Raw genomic sequence first — 20,116 nt, forward strand, 5'->3', positions numbered from 1 at the left:
CGGCCCCCTAAAAGCCGCGCGGCACCCGGCGCTCAGCACGCCGCCGGTCCCACGCCGCTTCCTCCGCTCAAGGCCCCGCTAGCCGAACGCCGAGCGCGGGTAGGCGGCGCAGGGCGGCCGGCTCCCATTGGCGGCCGGAGGGCGCCTGCGCGCGGGCCTCCCCAGCTCCGCTCGCCCCCGCTCCGCCGCGGCGTGTGTCAGGCGGCCATGGAGCGGCCGCCGCCGGCCGCCGGCCCGCAGGCAACCCCGGCCGCTGCGCCCGCGGCACACAGGGGAGGCGGCGGCGCCCTTGCCCGGCGCTGCTGGACGCACTGACAGCGCTCCCGGCCCCGCCGGCCGGCCCCCGCCTCCCGCCGCCTCCGCCGCCGCCTGCGATGCTCAGTGAGTGGCGGCCGTGGCCCGCGCGGCGCCGGGGGGGGGGGAGCGAGCGAGGGAGCGGGCGGGAGGGACGGAGCGGAGCAGCGCCGCCCGGCGGCGGGAGCGGGCATGGGCGGGCCGCCTCGTGGCGGAGGCCCCACAGGCCCCGGGGAGGCCGCGGGGTGGCCCACGGGCGCGGGCAGGGCTGCGACGGGAGGGCGCTGCGGCCGGCACGAGAGGAGGGGCGAGCGGCGGGGTGAGCGTGGGGATCGTGCCGTGGGGGAGGGAGGAAGGAAAGCAGCCCCGTGGAGCCGCGGGCAGGGAGGGAGCCCGCCCTGCGCCCCGTGTTAGAGGGTCGGGGCGCGCCTCGCATCCCGGTTGTCTGCTTTCTCCCCGCAGCGCTGCTACTCGCACCGCAACGCCGGGCCCGTGGCCACCTGGGGCCGCGGTTTTCCTTCCTTAAGTGAGCCGTTATCTTGTTTCTTATGAAACTTCTGTAAAGCTTGGATGAGTTAGATAGTTCAGAGTTTGCGGGAGTTGTTTTAGGATGCTTGCGGTCCGGCCTGCCGGGAGCAGCGGCCCCATCTGGGGGCAGGCTGGAGGGCAGAGCCCCAAGCAGCAGCACTGCCAGCAGCACTCCTCCAGCTTATCTCCATCCATGCTGTGATACTGAAGGGCCACGGAATCGGCCTAAACCTGCATCCGGGTGGCAGGAAGTGAATTCTCCCGGCCCAGCGCTCAACACGCAGCCAGCTTCCAGCTCTTCTAAGGAAGAGGAACCTACGACGTGTTGTTGTGTGGGCTTCTGTGTAGTGGTTCCTCAAAAAGCAGAAGCTCAGTGTCCCTTCTGTGTGCGCTCGCTGGTAACTGTGCAAAAGAAGCTGTGCTGTAGCTGTGTAGGCTCCTGAGGTGATCGTTCTTCTCATGTGTATTTTGCTTATAAGTCAAAATAATTCATGGCACTGGTAATTATCGTTCTTGGGGTGTTTGGTGGAGCAAGGCTGCTGAGGCTAATGAAGGAGTGCTCCAGGCTTCCTGCAGGTACAGGTAGGGGTTACTGTGGGCACGTCCTGAAGATCCCCTTCGTCTCCGGAGCTGGGTGTAGATGTGATACTGAGGTTTGGGGAACAAATATGTCCTTTTCCTTCAATTCTGCATCATTGACCTGTTGTGAGTGTGCTCAACTTGAGCCCAGCTCAAGGCATTTTGGCAGTCCTTTCTTATGGTTGTTTTATGATAACCCCAGATTCTTAGGGCTTGGTGAAGAATGTTTGTAGGAATGTTGCTTTCTTTCTTTTCTCTCACTGTTGATCTATTTTTCACCACAAAGCTTTCGCTGCTTCTTGTGGCATTGCTTTTTCTGGTGCTGAGGGTGAGGGATGATGGCAAAGTAAGAGGCCTGAGCCTGGTGCCCAGAGGGTTTCCTGGGGAGGGCTTCTGTCCTGCTGCACTGTCACATGAGAGTAAGAAAGACTCAGTCTTTCCTGAACTGAGGAGCCCAGAACTGGACACAGTGCTCCAGATGTGGTCTCACCAGGGCAGAACAGAGGGGGAGGATCATCCCAGGATCCCATTGGCCTTCTTGGCCACAAGGTCTCACTGCTGGCTTTATGGCCAACCTGCTGTCCACCAGGACATCCAGGTTCTTCCCTACAGTGCAACTCTCCAGCAGGTCAGCCCCTAGCTGTACTGATGAGTATTTCTTCTGAGGTGCAAGACTCTGCACTTGCCCTCATCGAACTTCATCAGGATCTTCCCTGCCCTTATCTCCAGCCTGTCCAGGTCTCACTGAATGGCAGTACAGCATTCCAGTGTGTCAATCACTCCTCCCAGCTTCATATCAGCAGACTTGCTGAGGGTACATTTGTAACAGTGTAAATCAATATGATTTATTGAATTGAGGACAAAAAGGAATGTTTGTTTTTGGCGTGAAAAAAAGTTGTGGTTGATTTTAATAGATCTATCTGAGAATGCTTTGAAAACTGAGAGCTACCAATGCCCCTTCCCCACCATCAGCAATTACTTCACCTTTGAAAGCAAGTGGGAATCCCTTAAATAGTTGTCCCTCTAGCACTAGGGCTTGCAGTTTCACCTGCGTGTTTGAATCGACTTGTGCTAAAACCCTGCATCTTTGTCTGCTTGGGACTTCTCAGAGAGCTCATTGCTCTGATGGCTGGAGTGTAAGCAAAGATGTGTGTGTGGGTACTAGAGAAGGCTGGGCTACGGCCGTGCTTTTTGAGTTGGCATTTTGTTAGGAACACAGTTCTTGGAAGAGGGAAGAAAGGTCATCCGTGCCTGTCTCTGCAAAGCTGTGTTTCATCAGATTTAGCTGCTCAAACCAGAAGCATGTGCGCATGCAGAATGTACACCAGCCTTCGGTGCTGGGGCTGCAAGGGGTAGAGCTGTTCTGAGTCAAGCAGTACCTGTTGCTCTGCTAAAATGAAACTGTTGCTTGGTTCTGTTTTGCATAAGGCTTTTTAGATCATCTGAACTTCCCGTAGAATCCATGGCTGGATATAGCGCATGTAGTTACACCTTGGTACTGAGACAGCTGCCCACAAGCTTTATTTTGTGTTTCAGTTGTTCACCTTCAGTGATGAAAATGCCATTTGTTCCCTATCAGTTGTTGTACAGCTACGGTGCGTGTTGGTCCACAGCAACAGCCTGTCATCTCTTTCTTTTCTTTCCAGGTCATGAAACGCGTACGCACAGAACAGATTCAGATGGCAGTGTCCTGCTACCTCAAGCGCCGTCAGTATGTGGACTCAGAAGGTCCCCTAAAACAAGGGCTGAGGCTGTGTCAGACTGCTGAAGAGATGGCAGCTAATCTCACAGGTAATCCTGCTGCTTTCCATGCATGCTTCTTAGCAGAGTTGCTGCAAGTGTGGTGGTGTGTCTTGGTAAAGCTAAATGAATTCACCTGTATGTACGGAGAGCTTTTCTTCTGAAATAAGGAAATTTGCCAGTATGAAGCTGGAGTGAGTTAGGTGACGTCAAAGAATGAAAGTATAGTTAGAAGCATAACAAAATGAGATGCACAGGCAGTGAAACATTGGGTTCGGATAGTGGTAAATACGTACACCGCATCCCAGAAAACATGAAGTCTGGTGAGTAGTAGTACTTTGATACCAAAATGAGAAGAGCCTACAGGAGGGATTGAGTAGGAAAATCTATTGTACCTTTGTGCTCCAGGAGGACTATGTCATGTAAAATGGAAATGATATGGGCTGTTTTTCTCTCCGGCCTTGTCATATTTCAACTTGTGAATGTTCTGTGTGTCTCTTGGGGGAGGGAAGAAGAAACCCTACAGCTGATGAGACAGAGCACATAGAAATATACTGTCTCTTCTTTCTTTAAGGCTTTTGGATTGTGTTACACTATTTGCTGTTCCAAATCCTGTGACCAGGCAGACTAATAATTGTAATTTTCATCTTTTTTTTATGTTATCTATTTTATGTTAAAATAAACTGTGCTAGTATTTGTGCAGTACGAATGTTGAAAGGATGCAAGCGATGTGGAGGTTGCGATGACATAATTTACATTTAAAAGTACTGAAAAATACAAGGTTGAAGTTAGAGTGAAAGCACAAGTAGAAAAGTGGATTTTCTTAGTTGATCTGCTTAGATTGTGACAGTAGTCCCAGCTGAGAGTGGCAAGGACGTTATTTACTTGTGATACAACTTACTTTGACAAAGCATTGGTTGCTGTATCACTCTGTGCTTGTACCTGGGTAGGGCTGGATGCCAGAATGGCTCTTTCTACCTCTCAACTACTTTGCTATAATTACGGTCCTAAGATGAGCAATGTATGGGTAAATGTGTAGGCTGACTCTTCTAGGAGCCTGAAGGAAATTGGGTAATGTTTTGTTATTAGAATGGACTTGCACCTTGTCAGTATTTTTCATTTCTCTGCTGTTTTTAAGGTTGACAGATTCTTGCTGCAACTCTCTGAAGTAATACTGGAAGGGTGGGGGAGAAACGAAACCAAAGTAAAAATGCAAATAGGTTTTGGTTGGTTTTGATGAGAGGTTTTAGGGAAAAGAAGAGTAGAAAGGTTGGTCAGAGTGGGTTTAGAACTTGGAACTAATTAATACCAGGAGGGTGCAGAATATCTGAAGGACAAGTAGAGCTGCATTGGACTGCAAGTCCTTGCATTCCCACACGGCATCATGCAGAAAATATGTCAGTAAAGCATGGTTTTGTATGATTGATTTTTGTCTTTTTACTAATCTTTTGCCAAATACTATTACTGAGTTTTTTATGAGTTTGTATCTTCTTGCTAGTGCAAGGATTTTGTGGCTAATGATTCAGAACTTAGTCATCAGTTTTCATTAGGGCTGAAAATGGTCTGCTATTGTGTATTCTGCTACTTATTACTTCTCGGTGTCAAACATGCTGGTAGTAAGCTATCAGTGAATATGCTGCAGTTCCGCAGATGACTCCATTGAAAGAGAAAATCCCAGCATGTATTTATCCTGACAAAACAGGCTGAAAATAATTCCGCTGCAGTCATTTTAGTTTTGCAAGCTGAATAAAAGCCGTCCAGGTTCTGAAGTTCGCACTGCTTTACTTCAGGGAAAGCAAGAAAATCTTTTATTCTGGGGATGATTTTGCTTGGTCCTTAACAAAAACTCATCTTACTTGTTCTGTTCAGCTCTCCTCCTTTTGCACTCTAAATTAGCCGGTCTCTGGAAATGGGAGAGTTGCCTACTGCTGTCTTCAATTCTCAGTTCTCCTTTCAGAGTGAAAAGTGTTTGCTGGTTTTGGTTTTAAATAGTTTTGTTTCTCTGTTTTACCTTGATGTTTCTTTCTGTCATCCTCCAGAGCCTCTTCAGCCCTTCTCCACACTTAGTATATTTATACAGTCCTGGTTATTGCACTAAAGTACAGCTCAGAGCTTCCTTTTGACTGTTTCATATTTCTTAATGAACTGGAAGAGCATTTGAGGGATAGAAAAACCATCTGAAGAACAGGTTTCTCCAATATTATCCTATCGATACTTAAGACTGTTAGAATATAATTCTACTTAATCACACTTGCATCGAAGGAGAACCAGTTGTTATGGAACAGTGTTTGCGGTAGCCCCGCATTTGTTCCCTCTTAGCAGAAACAAGAGACCAGAATGGTGCCGTTGGTATCACTGAAACAGGAACAGGTTCCTTGGAATTTGCTGGCAGGTTGCTTAACTGGCTGCAGTTACAGGAAGTGAAGGCAGGGAGCAGATGTTTTCAATAGCTGTATTATGGCCGCTAGGGAAAGTGGAGAAGAAACTAGCGTAAATCTCTTAATGTGTAAGAGGAATATGGCAAGTGTTTTTTTTCCACCGGGAGAAAAAATACCTGAAGTTTCCTTTTTTTTGTTTTGGGAGCTGTTGAGCTCTTGATCCCTTTAGTAGTGTTAACTGGGCATGAGTTTTGGGAAGGAAGATTAGAACCTGCTGTCTGATTATGAATATTGATTACATTAAGCAATAAGCCCAAGTAGCTGGCAATTTTTAGTTTAATTTTGGCTTTAATACCAGTAAGTTGCATTACAGAGATGCTTGGTTTTGTTTTTTGTCGCTGTCTTTATAAACTGATGCTCTGAATTTTCATACTAAGCTCTAAGCCTGAAATTCTTATCAACATGGAGCCTGTGAAGCAGCCAGGCTGTAGAAAGCGCTGTGTATGTGTATCTTTTAACTGCTTGTTTTTGTTTGTTTTGGGACTGACTTGATAGAAGATTGGCTATTGGTAGTGGAGTCTGTGGTTGTGTTTCCCATGGGGAGAAGACAACACCGCCCAGCTCTCTGTTTCTGAAGCTGAATTCAGCTTTCCCTGGAGAGTCAGTAAATGCATCTTCTGTATTTCTCTTAAGAGCCAGGGATACAGAGAGAGGGGAGGAATAGTGACAGGCTGTGTGCTTACCATGAGCTGATCTCTTTCTAATAAGAGGAATTGAGATGAGCTGAAGGCTGGCCTCTCTCTTCAGCACGTGAAAATTTGATGATGTTGTTTATAGACTTCCAGGGCTATCTGTGCCTCTGGGCGTGAGCCAAATGCTGGAACCAAAAAAAGCGATCGATCAAGGATAGGAAGGAAAAGAGACAGGGTGAAAGGGGCTGGGAGGCAGGGAAAGCTAAAAGAAGTTGAAAGAGAGAATAATGAAAATAAATACTATGGGGGGGAAAGCAGTTATGAATGTTAAAAATAAAAGAGGAAAACAAAGCTCTTTGCCTTGTCCTGCTCTTACAAGAGCAGAAGAAATAAATACATCAGTTAAAATTACCTAGATTGTATAGGTGAGTGCCTGTAACTGTGCACAAAGCCTCCCGTCAGATTCAAGGGCATTAGCAGAAGAGCAAGGGGTTTGTGCCAGAGAAATAAGTCATTTCCTTTCTAAACAGTACAGAACCATATTTACAAGAGCTGATTCTGACTCCAAAATCAGTTTAATACCGTCCAAGGTGACCTTGATGCCCTGAGGTAGGATTACTGCAGACCTCGTGTCTTGGTGGGTGATGGATCTAGCTGAAGGAGAGGCTTTGTTTTGGACAGTTAGAAATTGCTTTCTTCTTTCTGAGTGCAAAGTTGCAAAACCATCCAGTGTCTTATAAAACTCTACGGGGATCTGTAAGAGCATTACAGTGTTTCTTGTGAACTCAATGTATCTGAAAGCTTTAAAATGTGTTTGGGGTCGGGGAGAGCAAGCAGATGAGTTGCTGAGCTTTTCTTAAATTAAAAAAGCAATCAGTTTAGTTTCCATCATCAGTCTCATTTGTGTTCTTTAGATTAAAATTAATAAATGCCTTGTTTTGGTGCTTGAGACAGTGTCCTCCCTGGACAGTATGAAGTACAAAATGTCACCATGCTGGCTTTGTTACCCTGGATCTTATGAGAAGCCTTATTTCCAGGTATGCATGCAGGACTCCTTAAATCCTGACTTTATTTATTTTATTTCACAGTCCAATCTGAATCTGGTTGTGCCAACGTTGTGTCTGCAGCTCCCTGCCTGCCGGAGCCACAGCAATATGAAGTACAATTTGGACGATTACGCAATTTTCTCACAGGTAAATATCAGGAAGCGAGGAAGAGGAAACCAGCTGGATCTTTGCCATTCCAACAAATAAATGGCAGTAGAACAAAACTTAACATCATGGTGCACAGTGTGGTTGTTAATACAGAAATGGGAGAGGCACGGTGTGGACTAGGAAAAGTGTTAGTGAAATGCACAGCAATATAATAAAACTTCAAATCGTGTTTCTATCTGAATCTCTTGATTCCAAGCTACGAGATTTCAGCTGCTACAACTAAATATTATATGTATTTGTTTTTGCCTGATTGCTGAGTAGCTTTGTCTATCTGTTAGCTGTCTGTTGAACTTATCTTGTTAATATAGATTTGTCCTCTATATCTGGGTAGATCTTCTGAAAAACCTTGTATGTATACAAGACAAAAAAAGAAGCTGGCAATGTTTTATATGAATGGCAGATAACTCAGTAGATGACTGCACTGATTTGTCTCCTAGTCTGGGTATTCTGAATTTTGTTCATAATTGATTTCTTTTTACAGTTGTCAAGGCTACTAAGAGGTAATTTATATCCTTACATTTACCTGTACGGATTTAAAGGCTGCAAATACATGATGGGGGAAAATATTTGTATACTGTAGTGGGATACATAGGGCATCCATGACTCCAGGTAATCCTGGAGGCTTATATTTCTCCTGCAGTTCCAAAGGTGGGATGATAAAAAAATACAATAAAAATAAAAAACAACCATAATATTTTTGATAATAGCGCCTTGAAAATGGAGGTTGCCGTTCTTCCCACCTTGTGACATATCTACATCTCTCCAGTGAGCCTGGATCCTAGTGTGCAGTGTTGGGTGATATTACTGATAGTGGTTGAAAAGGAGGTACGCAATGGGAGATGCATTTGGGCCTCCAGTCAGTGTCCTATGTGCCCTGTGTGGGATCATGATACCTGGTGGCAGTGCTCTGCTCCTCACTGCTCCCTGCAGCTGGTGGGAGGGGAACGGCTCCAAGAAGCTGGTGAAAGAGGGGTGGAGCTGCTGCGCTGATCAGTCTGTGCAAGGTACAGCATAGCCTAATCAGGAGCTGTTTACACAGTGCTCTAGGAGTTACTGCTGGGATTTGCTTTGTCAGGGTGAGAGACAGAAAGCATGCACAGGAGCTGGCACAGAAATGAAACAAGCACAGCACACTGCAGTACATTCTGAAAACTGTAGCTTGAGACAAAGCATCACATACAAGTTTTATTGAAGCCTAGGGGGAAATAAAGAAGGCATCTAAGTTCAGGCCAACATAAACTACATAAATAATTTTGACTGAAACGTATTAAATGCTATTTTAAATGTAACAAGTAAATTTTAAGAGTTTATTACAACAAAGAATGTATGTATTTTCTGAAATACATAGTGGAAAAAGCCCAGCTGTCATGTAGCTCGAGGTACTATTTTAATAACTGACCACACCTAAAAGGAGTTTTGAAATCTGCCCTTTTTTTCTGATAGTTTACTTGAGCAACTTGAAATCTCTCCTTAAATCTTTAGAAGATGCTACACATCCCCTTTAAAGTGGCTGAAAAGATCCACTTAAATGCACCATCAGAGTCCAATTCTTGAGGTTTTTGCAGTAAATGTCCTTGCTCTGCTTTATTCTGATTATAAAGTGGATTGAGAGATTGTTCAAAGTTTGTTGCTCTTTTCTCTGTAGATTCAGATTCTCAGCACAGCCATGAAGTGATGCCTCTTCTGTATCCCCTCTTCGTCTACCTCCATCTGAACATGGTCCAGAATGGCCTAAAAAGCACAGTGGACAGTTTTTACAGCCGCTTCCATGGCATGTTCTTGCAGAATGCCAGCCAGAAGGATATCATTGAGCAGTTACAGACTACCATGACTATTCAAGATATCCTGTCCAACTTGAAGCTCCGGGCTTTTCTGGACAACAAGTACGTCATCCGCCTTCAAGAGGACAGCTACAACTACCTTCTTCGCTACCTCCAAAGTGACAACAACAACGCCCTGTGCAAAGTCCTGACCTTGCACATCCACCTGGATGTGCAGCCCTCCAAGAGGACCGATTACCAGCTCTACGCCAGTGGGAGCTCCTCGCGTAACGAGAGCAACGGGCTGGAGCCCAGCGAGGTGCCAGCTTCCATCTTGCAGAATGAGGCAGCGCTGGAATTACTGCAGGACAGCATTAAACGTGTCAAGGATGGGCCCCCTTCCTTAACGACCATCTGCTTCTATGCCTTCTATAACACAGAGCAATTGCTGAACACAGCAGAGATTTCACCAAATAGCAAGCTGCTTGCTGCTGGGTTTGATAATTCATGCGTTAAGTTGTGGAGCCTGCGTTCCAAGAAGTTAAAATCTGAGCCCCATCTTGTTGATGTGTCCCGCATCCGCCTGGCTTGTGATATCCTGGATGAGGAGGTCTGGATACCTCTTTTATTTTATTTTTCTCCCCAGTATTCTTTCTATTGAGGTATATTTGGGCTTCATGTTGAGTATCTAATAGTGTTATAGGAAAGTGTGAGTCTTTTTGCAGCCTGCCTGCCTTGACTCACCAATTTTATAGCTTCCTCTCATCCCTGTTCCTTCCTGCCTTGCTTGTAAAATACTGCACTGAGGTGTACTGACAATGTGCTCAGGTCACAGTTCATTAGTCCTAGGTGCAGATCTCCTTCTTCATACTGTCCTTGAAGAGATCACAGTACAGAGGCAGCCCAGTACAGACAGGTCACTGGAGAAGGCTTTCTTTGCTGTGTTGCACAGAGCCTTCTGGATGGGAAGATGAAACAAGGAAATGCAGAAAGTAAAGGCATGTTGTAGTGAAAACTAGAAGTGTTTCAAAACAAACCATCAGAAGGGTGGAGAAAGGGAGGCAGAAATGGGAAGAAGATAAAGGAAGGAACCAGAGGAGGCTGATCTGAGGCTTCAGATGTAAAAAGTATGTTTAAGTGAAAAACTGTATGTAAAGAGACACCCTAGCAGGAGGTGAGGAGTTAAGGAAAAGTTATACAGTGTGTCTGCATTAAAGAATCAGTAGTGTAGGAGCTTCAGATAATTCTCACTTTCTTGAGAGCTGCAGGTGAGGACTGGGGTATCTGTCCCTTTGCATGCCAGGCTAGATAACATCCTCCAGTTTTCTTTCTATTTTAGCTTCTACTCACACCCTCCCTCCCCTCTCACCACAACTGCCCATGTAGCATCTTATATCTGGTTAGAGATCAGTTTTTAACTCTTTTGTTTAATCACTCCTGTCTTGAAGGGTGAGGTGGGGAGGGAAATGCATTCAACTCTTCTGTTGTGCATTTAACAGAAGGATCTTTTTTTTCTCTCCTTTTCCCCCCCCCCCCACTGTTTTTATTTTCTACTCGTGGAGAAATACCTGGTGGAAACGTTCTGTTTATTTTTGAAGCATGCAGAGTTTGGTGTATGATGAGGTATATGAGTCAAGATTGCTTTATTAGTTAGCTTGAGATACAGGCAGGTATCCAGGTGAGACAGCACAGCAGTGTGTTCACCACTTCTCAGGTTAAGCCCTTCTGCTGAGCGAACAGGTAAGTGGGTCACACTAACCCAGGGTGGAGCTGTGGGTTTGTTGTCATCATAAGCTGCAGAAGTTCCTAGGACATTTGGCTATGGATTGCCTTCAGGGATAATAAATGAAAATAACCTGTGACAAGGAAAATTTATCTGGTGAATCAAACAGGTCACCTTCTTTGACTCCTGACTTTAGACAAGTGGGGTATTGCCAAGCTATCAGAAGTATAGTTAGCTTTTTGTTGGCATACTGTTTGCATATTTTCCATATATTACGAAATGGCCACACAAGCTTAAATTACAAACAAACATCATTGTTTGTTTTAAGATCTTGTGTATCCTGCTGTATTTATGCACAGGTCTAAAAAACTGGTCAAAGACCAGCACAAATCAAAGTCATTGTTGCCCTGAATAATTGCATCACTGACAAAACAAATAGTGACCTGACCAGGAGTTCAGAGTTGAGGGCAAACATCAGCCTGGGCAGATCATTGGTTCCATATCTTTGAATACAAATGAAAGCCTAAGGACTGCAACAGAAACAAATGCCTGTATCAGGGAGCAGCTAGTGCATGCCCACACAGGTACTCATGGGATCAAAGGTAGAAACAGACCACTGTCCACGTGTGCCACTAAGGTAGAAGGCACAGATACCAAGCCAACTTGAATGAGGCCACCCTTGCTGGGCTGCAGTCATCAGCAATGCAGCTCAGTACAACACAGTAGAAACTGATCAGGAGCAGTTCACAGCAGTAAATCTGATGGAAACTTTGGCAACAAAGAAATCTGAAGTGTGTTGACATTACTGCACTGAGTTCTGTAGGATAACTTGTGAGGATGTGTCACTTGGTTGGTTCTTGTAGGGTTTCTTCATTTTGTTCCGTTTGATTTCTGTATAGCGTAATTAGATTGGGATGGAGTGCTGTATTTAAGTAGTGCTCAAAATGGTCAGCCTTCAGCTTGCCTTCTGATCTGCTGCAAGCACATCAGTCATGCAGTTTAAGAAGTTAGAGAGGTTTGGGACTGTGGTAGTTTCAGTGGATTTCTTTCAGGATGGCACTGAAGTTACCCTGTTGGCTTTCTTAACTCCTTGTGTGTGTTTATACGTGTGTGTGTGTGTGTGTGTGTGTGTGTGTGTGTATATATATATATATGTTAATGAAGCTGTGATTTGGCAAAAGAGATCAATAGTTTTCCCTGGTCTTTTAAAAAAGCCTTTCTGTCAGTAAAGTCATTTTTCTACTAGTTGTGCTTTTAGTGAGTTCTGCTCAGTGCGATTCCCTGTTCCACTTTGCCAGCATTGGCTTGGTTCTTGGAAACAGGAGAGGCTTAGTGTTTGGGGATAAAGAAATTCCATTTTATTTATAGTGTCATCTCACAGATGCCACTCCATAGTCTCCCTTACTTAGAGTCCAGTAGAAAATACAGTTCTGCAGCAGTGCAAATGGCCCTATTCTTTGCCATGCTCATCACTGGTGCTACATCAATCATCAGCATAAAATTGTGCTCTCTTATTCCAGATAGCTATAAGAGTGACAAGCCTTTAAATTCTACAAAGGCTAATGCTTGGCCCTGTTTGACTTTACTTTTAAGACAGGGAGTGACAGTGGTCCTCGAGGTGGCAGTGAGCAGGGATGACACTGACACCTTGGTGGGTGGCAGATAGAGGAGGCAATGCAGGAAGAAGCAGTAAAAACACCCTGCAAAGAGAGCTCTGGTATCTACCTCCTTGTGTTTCCCTTCTAGTAGGCAGATAAGATCCCTACCATAGGCAGATAAGAGATCTTCCATATTGACAGGATGAGAGAGAAGAACGATACTCAGAGAAACTTGATACTACTTAGAGTAAAATGAAGTGGTGAAGGACGGCTCTTTATACGTATACCATTTTTTGTGAACTATAACAGAAAGGTGCAGTTGTTTCACTGAGTACCAGACAGAAGGGATAGGTAAGATTTGCTACCTGTGCCCATGCAGAAGTGTGGCTTTTGAATACTTAGGCAGGCATTTTCAAATCGGCTGCTGCTGTAGTATAAGAGAAGAAGAGCATGTGCTTGTAATAGCAAAAGTGTAAGTGCTTGCAGGTAGCTGAAGTAGCTCTGTATGAATTTGAAAGCATAGAATTAAGTACTCGGGTTTGCAGAATTTACCAGATCTATAATGCAGTATAGGGAACTTGAACAGACTTCTACTAGAAACTTGTTAGGGATCTTTTGGTCATAATTAAATAGGATAAAACACTGTAGGTATCAGCGTTGTAGGCCGTGTTACCACATTAAAAGAGATGCTGTGGATTCCAGCAAGCAGTGCTCTATCTGAAGCAGAAAAAGCAATTTGAATAAGAATGGGGTTTTGCATGCTAGAGCCTGTAATTTCTTTGTGCCTCACCTTCCATGAAAGATGGAGTTGGCTCCAAGCCACATCATAAAGCTCCCGTGGGCACTGACTACTCTAAAGAGAATTAGCATTATTAAACATTGCTTGCCACCTACCACTGAGCACAAAGCCAGGATGGAGAAAGACAGCAAGCTAGCACAGTGAGTGTGCTTACTGTGAGTGAGATTTGAAACTGCTGGATGAGGAGGGCATTGAGGGCTATAGCTGAATGCTGCTGAACTGTGGTTCCTGAGGCCCTGCAGCCCTGAGGGGTGATTGTGTGAGCTGAGAGCCACTTGCTGTGTGCTGGCTTCTGCTGGTCAGTGGCAGCCCTGGGGAGCTGAGTTTCCTTTCAGGGCAGGAAGTGCTTGTTCTGCAGGAAGCAGACCTGTGTGCAGTGATAAGAGTTCGTGAGGCTGCTCACAAACAAAAGGGCATCGTATTGAATTGCACATGCAGACTTGTCCATAGGCGAGCGTTACTGATTCACTACAGCTGGAAAGCGTCAACAAGACCATCCCAAGGAAGGATGGTGTCAAGCAGATGCCTCCCAAGCATGGTTCTCTTCTTGTGCTCTCAGTGAGGTGAGAGTGCAACTTGCTGGGCAAGGACACTGTTTTGAGTTGAGATTTGTTGCGGCTTGTGCAGTCTGTAGCCTTTGATTATCGAGGTGCTGCTCGAGCAGACTCCAAAGATGGCCTCCGTTGAGAAGGAGTAAAATGCTCAGATTCCTTTAGCACAGCTCATCGAAGTCTTTCAATGTAAAAGCCTTTAATTGTCGATGATCTGCTCTGGTGCTTGAATCGGAGAACTGCAGGATAAAAAGGTTTCCACTGCAATTCTTTTTGTGATTATTCATCTTCTCCCAGCCCAAAATAGATGGTTTGGCCTAAATAAGATTTGTGCGTTCGTTGTTCTTGAAAGGTGGGGGTGCAAAAGTGCCCTGGTGGTGCTGGCACAAAGAAATAGATACTGCGACCTTACTGCATTTCTGCCAAGGTGTGGGGCTGAGAAGGAATGTCCAGTACGCAGCTTGTCACGTTGGCTTTGTCCTTTTGTTTTAAGACAGCTGGGCTTCTTTTTCTCTACTGTGAGTTTTACTTCCAAGGATGACCACACCAAAAGAGTGGATGCCAAGGTCTGTTTCAACATCTTAGCCAAATAGTAGAGAGCGGATAGAGAATTAGCAGATGTTTTTAACAAGTGTTTTAAAGCAACAGATATTTGGAAGGCTTTCCTAAAATGCGTCTTTTTTCCTTATTTTTCATACAGTCCTGGGTTAAGTGACTTCTCGAGCAGGCGTGAGGCTGTGCAAAATAAGGGTGAAACCTCTTACATAAGTCTGATCTCAGCAACTCTTTTAACACTGAGACCAAATGCACAAGCAGCATTTTGTGTCCTAGAGCTGCACAGAATGTACCATGCCTAAAATGAGTTCTTCTGTGCTAATGCCAGCTTATTTTCCTCATGGTGGTTCCTGTATGTGCTGAACAGATAAACATGATTTTCTTTGTTTTTGTTTTTTTTCCTCTTCTCTGGCCAGGAGGAAGAGGATGACAGTGCAGGCACAGAAATGAAAATCCTGAGAGGACACTGTGGGCCTGTGTATAGCACCAGGTTCCTTTCAGACAGCTCAGGACTTTTGTCTTGTTCTGAGGACATGTCCATCAGATACTGGGACCTCGGAAGTTTCACAAACACTGTGTTGTACCAAGGACATGCCTACCCTGTCTGGGATTTGGACATCAGTCCCTGCAGCCTGTACTTTGCCAGCGCCTCCCATGATCGCACCGCAAGACTCTGGTCGTTTGATCGGACGTACCCTCTGCGAATATATGCAGGTCACTTATTGGATGTAGACTGTGTCAAGTTCCACCCCAATTCCAACTACTTAGCGACGGGCTCCACAGATAAGACTGTGCGCTTATGGAGCACTCAGCAGGGCAACTCGGTGCGCCTGTTCACTGGGCACCGTGGCCCCGTGCTGGCACTTGCATTTTCTCCCAATGGTAAGTACCTGGCCTCGGCAGGAGAAGACCAGCGGCTAAAGCTGTGGGACTTGGCTTCAGGAACTCTCTACAAAGAACTGAGGGGGCACACGGACAACATAACCAGCCTTACTTTTAGCCCTGACAGTAGTTTAATTGCTTCAGCCTCGATGGACAATTCTGTCCGGGTCTGGGACATCCGTAACACGTACTGCAATGCCCCTGCCGATGGGTCTTCCAGTGAACTGGTTGGTGTATATACCGGACAAATGAATAATGTACTGAGCGTACAGTTTATGGCCTGTAATCTTCTTCTAGTGACTGGAATTGCACAAGAAAATCAGGAACATTAATTTTTTTTTCCTTTTCCTTAGGGAAGTGGGTGGGGGTGTTGAATGCCAGAGTCCATTACAAGCTGAGATTACTGACTGTGAAACACTTTTCTTCCTCTGTCCCCTTGAAAGGCACATTCAGAGTGATGCAAATGCTTTAAAATTTCATGCCCATAAAAAGGCCTGTGCTGTTAAATGGAGTAAGGAAAAAGGAGGAGCGATGAAAATACATGTATGTTCTAATCCTGTATTTGTAGGAGAGGAAAAGGGGAGGAAATCCAGTAGCTTGGGGAAACCAAAAGTGTAATCCAGACAAGTGAAACTGCCAGCAAGATAAGCTGCTGACCTGCACTTAAATGTCCTGCGTTGATTGATGGGCACATCTTATCTACTGCTAACTGAGGCTTGAGCGTGTGGAGAACTACTGGCCCAGTGCATTTTGTTTTCTTTTCTTGGTATTGCAGAGTACCAGCATTTTAAGACCCTTACATTAAAAGAACATTATGTATTTTCTACACTCTGCAGTCCCAAATATTACAGCTCCTTATTGCACTTCTGCAATATTTTGGACTAGCTAAGCAGAAAATACCTTCTTTCTTTTTAATAAGAGGATGGAAATCTGACCTTAGTTGAGAACCGTCTCTGCATCATCGTTTGAGTTTGATTCCTGGTACTAGCTGTGATACTTGTATTTATGTTCCATGAACGAGGGATCTTTCTGAATCTGGTTGCACTGTGTTTTGAGGATGGGAGGACTGTGAGGGGTTAGGGGTGGTGGCTTTAATGGTAATACACGACTTGCTTTGTCTGGAGGAGGGCACGATGGAACTAAAAAGGCTAAGTTTGGGCTCCTGATTGAAGCAAGTCGTGTCAATCTACCACTGCACCTCACAGACATATTTCTGTGAAAGGAAGTTGGCAATCTAGGAAGGAGGGGACGGGGAGAGAGACGTGCACACAAAGTGACATGGGAAAAAATAGTATTACTAAATTATTGTGCATACGCAGAGGCAGCTTTGCCAGTGTTGGATTTTTCTCCAAATGTTGCAATATCAGTTTCATGAACACTTTGTGAAATAAATCATCAGCATTTAAAACAAGGATCTGCAGAAAAAAGCACGTTCTAATTTGTCATTTAGAGAGATTAAATATTTCTGCTTTCTGGAAAGAGTTATTTTGTATTTTGTTTTCTATTAAAAGCATTTAGTTTAAAAAAAAAAAAACAACAAAACAAACAAAAATGGTTTGGTCCCTTTGTGGGAAACTTGCTCTGACTTGCATGGGAAGGAGATGGCAGGAGCTTGCTTCTACACTGCTTGAGCCAGGGGCTGCTTGGCACTCAGGGTCTGAATCTGGCGGTCTTGGTGGCTTCAAGTTCACTGTATAGATATCCTCCTGTTTGCTTTCCACAGAGATGGCCCTGCAGCTCGTGGCATAGATTACTGACTTTGTAGGCCAGCTGAAGTGTGAGCGAAGGACTGAAGTATTGCTTAAGGTTGACACTGTGCACTGGAAGGTCTCATTGTATAGGACTGCATTTTTGTTCTTGGCTTAACATTCCGAAATTCCTTAGAGCAGAAGCGCATTCCTAAATGTCTTCTAGATAGATTGTCAGAATTAAATGCTGATTCCTTCTCGGCTTCCCTCAGGCTTCCTGGACCCGTGTGAGAGAATTCTTTCAAGAACATCAAAACAGTAAGAGTTGAGATCACAGGACACCACACAACTGTTTTTTTTTCTCCATGTCTACTTAGATTGGTAAATGGCCGTAACCTGTTATCAGAAATACATTTGACCTTGCTGAGATGAGTAACTGTGTGCTGCAGCTCTGCTCTAAGAGGACCAGAACCACCTGTGTGTACTACAAGTTGAATGGCATTGCTAATCTTCTGCCAACTAGATGTGAATCCATGTGTGAAGCAGCACGAAGATCCCAGTCCAGGAACAGGCATTTTGATAATACAGTATGGGAGATGGGTAAATTGCTGATGTGCTGTGCAACACGGGTCTTTTAGAAGGGTTTCTTTCAGATTTACTGAGCTGCTGAACCTGCAGTAATCTCAGCTGTTGTTTTGAGTGTTTTTGCTGGATTCTGTAGATTCCAGTCCAAACATCTCATTATTAAATGTGTCTTGGGGAAATGTCAAAGTGCTTGCTGCAGTGCTTGCGTGCATACCTAGTATTTACTGGAATTCATTTGCTGTTTGTTGCCATGCATCCTGAGTTGAGTTTTAAAGCAGTTGGACTTTGGTCCTGAAGCTTCACTTTAACATCTTCTCTAATAGAATTGTGCCTGGATTGTACATGAGGCACTGTGCAGTATCAGATGGGGGCTCAATTTATTTCCCCGTTGTTTGCTGTTGTTTTTTATTTAACATCTATTGATTGATACTTTCATTCTATGTGCTAACCCGTTGAGCTGATAAAGGCTATCAACAGTTGTGTCAGGTAGTCCAGGCCGTAATAAGTATGGACAGAGCTGAGGTACAGGTTCATGCTTAGTCACTGAATGCTGATGAAGGAAAAGGGTCTTTGCTCTAGTAAACAAAGTGCTGTGCCCATTCACAGCTCTGTTAGAGCTGCCCTTCCCATTTTTAACAGTTGCACCTCCTGATCAGCATGCTGGCACACTGTTTTAGCTTTCCTAACAGAGAAATTTGTTGTATTTCTTCCCACTTAGCTTCCTTTGTTAAGAAAGCCATCTAACAAATGCCTTTTGAGTCTAAGAACATTTTGCCAAAGTGATATTTCTATTATTAGATCCTCTGGGTTTGCCAAGAAAAATGAGAGAGGACTTCGAGCAATTCAGCTAACCTTGTTTTAACTGCTGCTGACTTAGTCCTCCAGGCTCAGTGTGTTCCTCAGCTAAATCCTGAAATGGCTTTCCTTGGTGTCGAGTTGTTCGCAGTGAGCCAGCCTCTAAAACCGTACTATTACAAGGCACCGATGTGACAGTTAAATTAACTGCCTGAATGTCCCTAGCCAAAGACTATCCCATCATGCTGCACGTTAGCTATGATTAATAGCTGTATTTTTTAAGTACTGGGTAGGAGCCAAGACTGACTGAAATAACTCAACAGTGCGCACCAAGCTGCGTTTAAGAGGAGAGTTAGACAAGGAAGACTTTCTTTATCAGCAGCCCTGCTTTCTTGTCTGGTTCAGATCTTCATGGTCCGGTTTAAAGTAAAATTGTCTAATATTTGAGTAGGTTTGTCATCATCTGTGAAGTCATGAGCCTCCATTTATAAGAAGTCTGGTGACAAAACTCCTTTTAGCGTGTGTAGTTGGGTCATCAACTAAGAACGGGGCTTTATGATGCTTGGTGCTATATAAGCATGTTGGTTACCCCAGTTTTCGAGCAGTAGAGCTCAGCAGGGTAAATGTAATAGCTCGCATTGCCAGTGTGCTTCAGGATTGAATTGGAGGGAAACACAACAAGGAAACAAGAATGGGCTAATTCACACTATCTTTCAATTAGGTAATAGGCAGTTCTTCGTTTTTCACAATACTGTTGTCTTTTTGGAATTACTATCGAGGTTTGGCATGTATGAAGGGGAGAGCCAGGCTCTCTTTTCTCTGTGCCCTTTTCCTGCCGTAGGTCTCAAATTTTAGGGACAGCTGGTCCCTGAGAAACTGCTTCGTGGAGGAGAGGATACAAGTGTCACTCTCAAGAATGGGAAGGAAGGTGGAAGCTATGAGTACCAGGGAATGAAACTTGCACCATGATGGTGTTTGTTTCTGTTTCTTTACCATCACTTCTTGTCCCCACCCAGCAGTGGTGCTTCTGTGCCCACCGCACAGCACACAACGCCAACTCCAGCAGCTTTGGCACATAGCAGGGCTGGTCAGGCAGCTTGTTGAAATAATCAAGCCTTGTTCTTCAAGGCTTCAATACATTTGATTAAAGAAATACAATGCATTTTTCTTCCCATGGCTTTAAATTGTTTAACACGGGTGGGCTGTAACATGCCTGGTTTCCATCTGAAGGAAGCCTTTGATTTGTGGCATTCATTGGGAGATTCAAGGGATATCCTGAGCCCTTCTGAAGCTTCAGACTCCTCCTTTTCTTTCTCACTTACACAAGTTGCCTAGACAGAGCCATAGTGCTTGCTGTTACACATCACGACTTGGGCAAGTGGCCGTGGCCTGCCACACGCTTTGCTGCTCAGGTGGCTGTGGTGGGTTCCATCACAAGAGCGTGTTATTTAACAGAGCCTTTCCCCCCTGCTATAAGATAATGTACATCATACCACTTTTCGCTCAGGAAGCTGAGTTTTCATCTCAAAACAAGGGTGTCAGCGCATGCCTTCTCATCTCCTAAGGCGACAGGCAAAAGAAGGAAGCACTAGTAAGGCCTAGTCCTACCCCAAGCCGGTGATGAGGACGGTTAGGTCACTATTTCCCTCTCGAGGATGCAGCGGGGCTCTGCACTGCACTCTATAGCTGCGAGGCCGCGCCGGGTGCAGGCAGCACAGCACAGGGCTGCAGAGCAGAACCCGCCCCGTCCCGCCC

The 20,116-nt window shown here is 45.1% G+C and overlaps 1 protein-coding gene across 3 annotated transcripts; it reads left to right on the forward strand.

Moving 5' to 3' along the window:
• The first annotated feature begins 34 nt into the window (after window positions 1–34).
• On the forward strand, window positions 35–17,604 carry TAF5L (TATA-box binding protein associated factor 5 like). Of its 3 annotated transcripts, none has more exons than XM_072332407.1 (5): window positions 35–99; window positions 3,048–3,192; window positions 7,300–7,404; window positions 9,071–9,795; window positions 14,828–17,604. In XM_072332407.1, exons 2-5 carry the CDS (start codon window positions 3,051–3,053, stop codon window positions 15,623–15,625), a joined length of 1,770 nt encoding a protein of 589 aa, XP_072188508.1. In that variant the 5' UTR covers window positions 35–99; window positions 3,048–3,050; the 3' UTR covers window positions 15,626–17,604. The 3 variants fall into 3 exon arrangements, with proteins under 3 accessions (XP_072188508.1, XP_072188507.1, XP_072188509.1); XM_072332406.1 differs by lacking the exon at window positions 35–99 and adding an exon at window positions 133–381; XM_072332408.1 differs by lacking the exon at window positions 35–99 and adding an exon at window positions 574–613.
• The last annotated feature ends 2,512 nt before the right edge of the window (window positions 17,605–20,116 follow it).

Source organism: Excalfactoria chinensis, chromosome 3 (assembly GCF_039878825.1).
Source record: "Excalfactoria chinensis isolate bCotChi1 chromosome 3, bCotChi1.hap2, whole genome shotgun sequence".
Lineage (NCBI taxonomy): Eukaryota > Metazoa > Chordata > Aves > Galliformes > Phasianidae > Excalfactoria > Excalfactoria chinensis.

Bases quoted from the DNA above. Each gene is read 5' to 3' on its own strand.
- TAF5L (XM_072332407.1), top strand. From the start codon at position 3,051: ATGAAACGCGTACGCACAGAACAGATTCAGATGGCAGTGTCCTGCTAC. The intron at 3,193-7,299 runs GTAATCCTGCTG...TTTATTTCACAG, and splicing joins GATGGCAGCTAATCTCACAG to TCCAATCTGAATCTGGTTGT. The intron at 7,405-9,070 runs GTAAATATCAGG...TTTTCTCTGTAG, and splicing joins ATTACGCAATTTTCTCACAG to ATTCAGATTCTCAGCACAGC.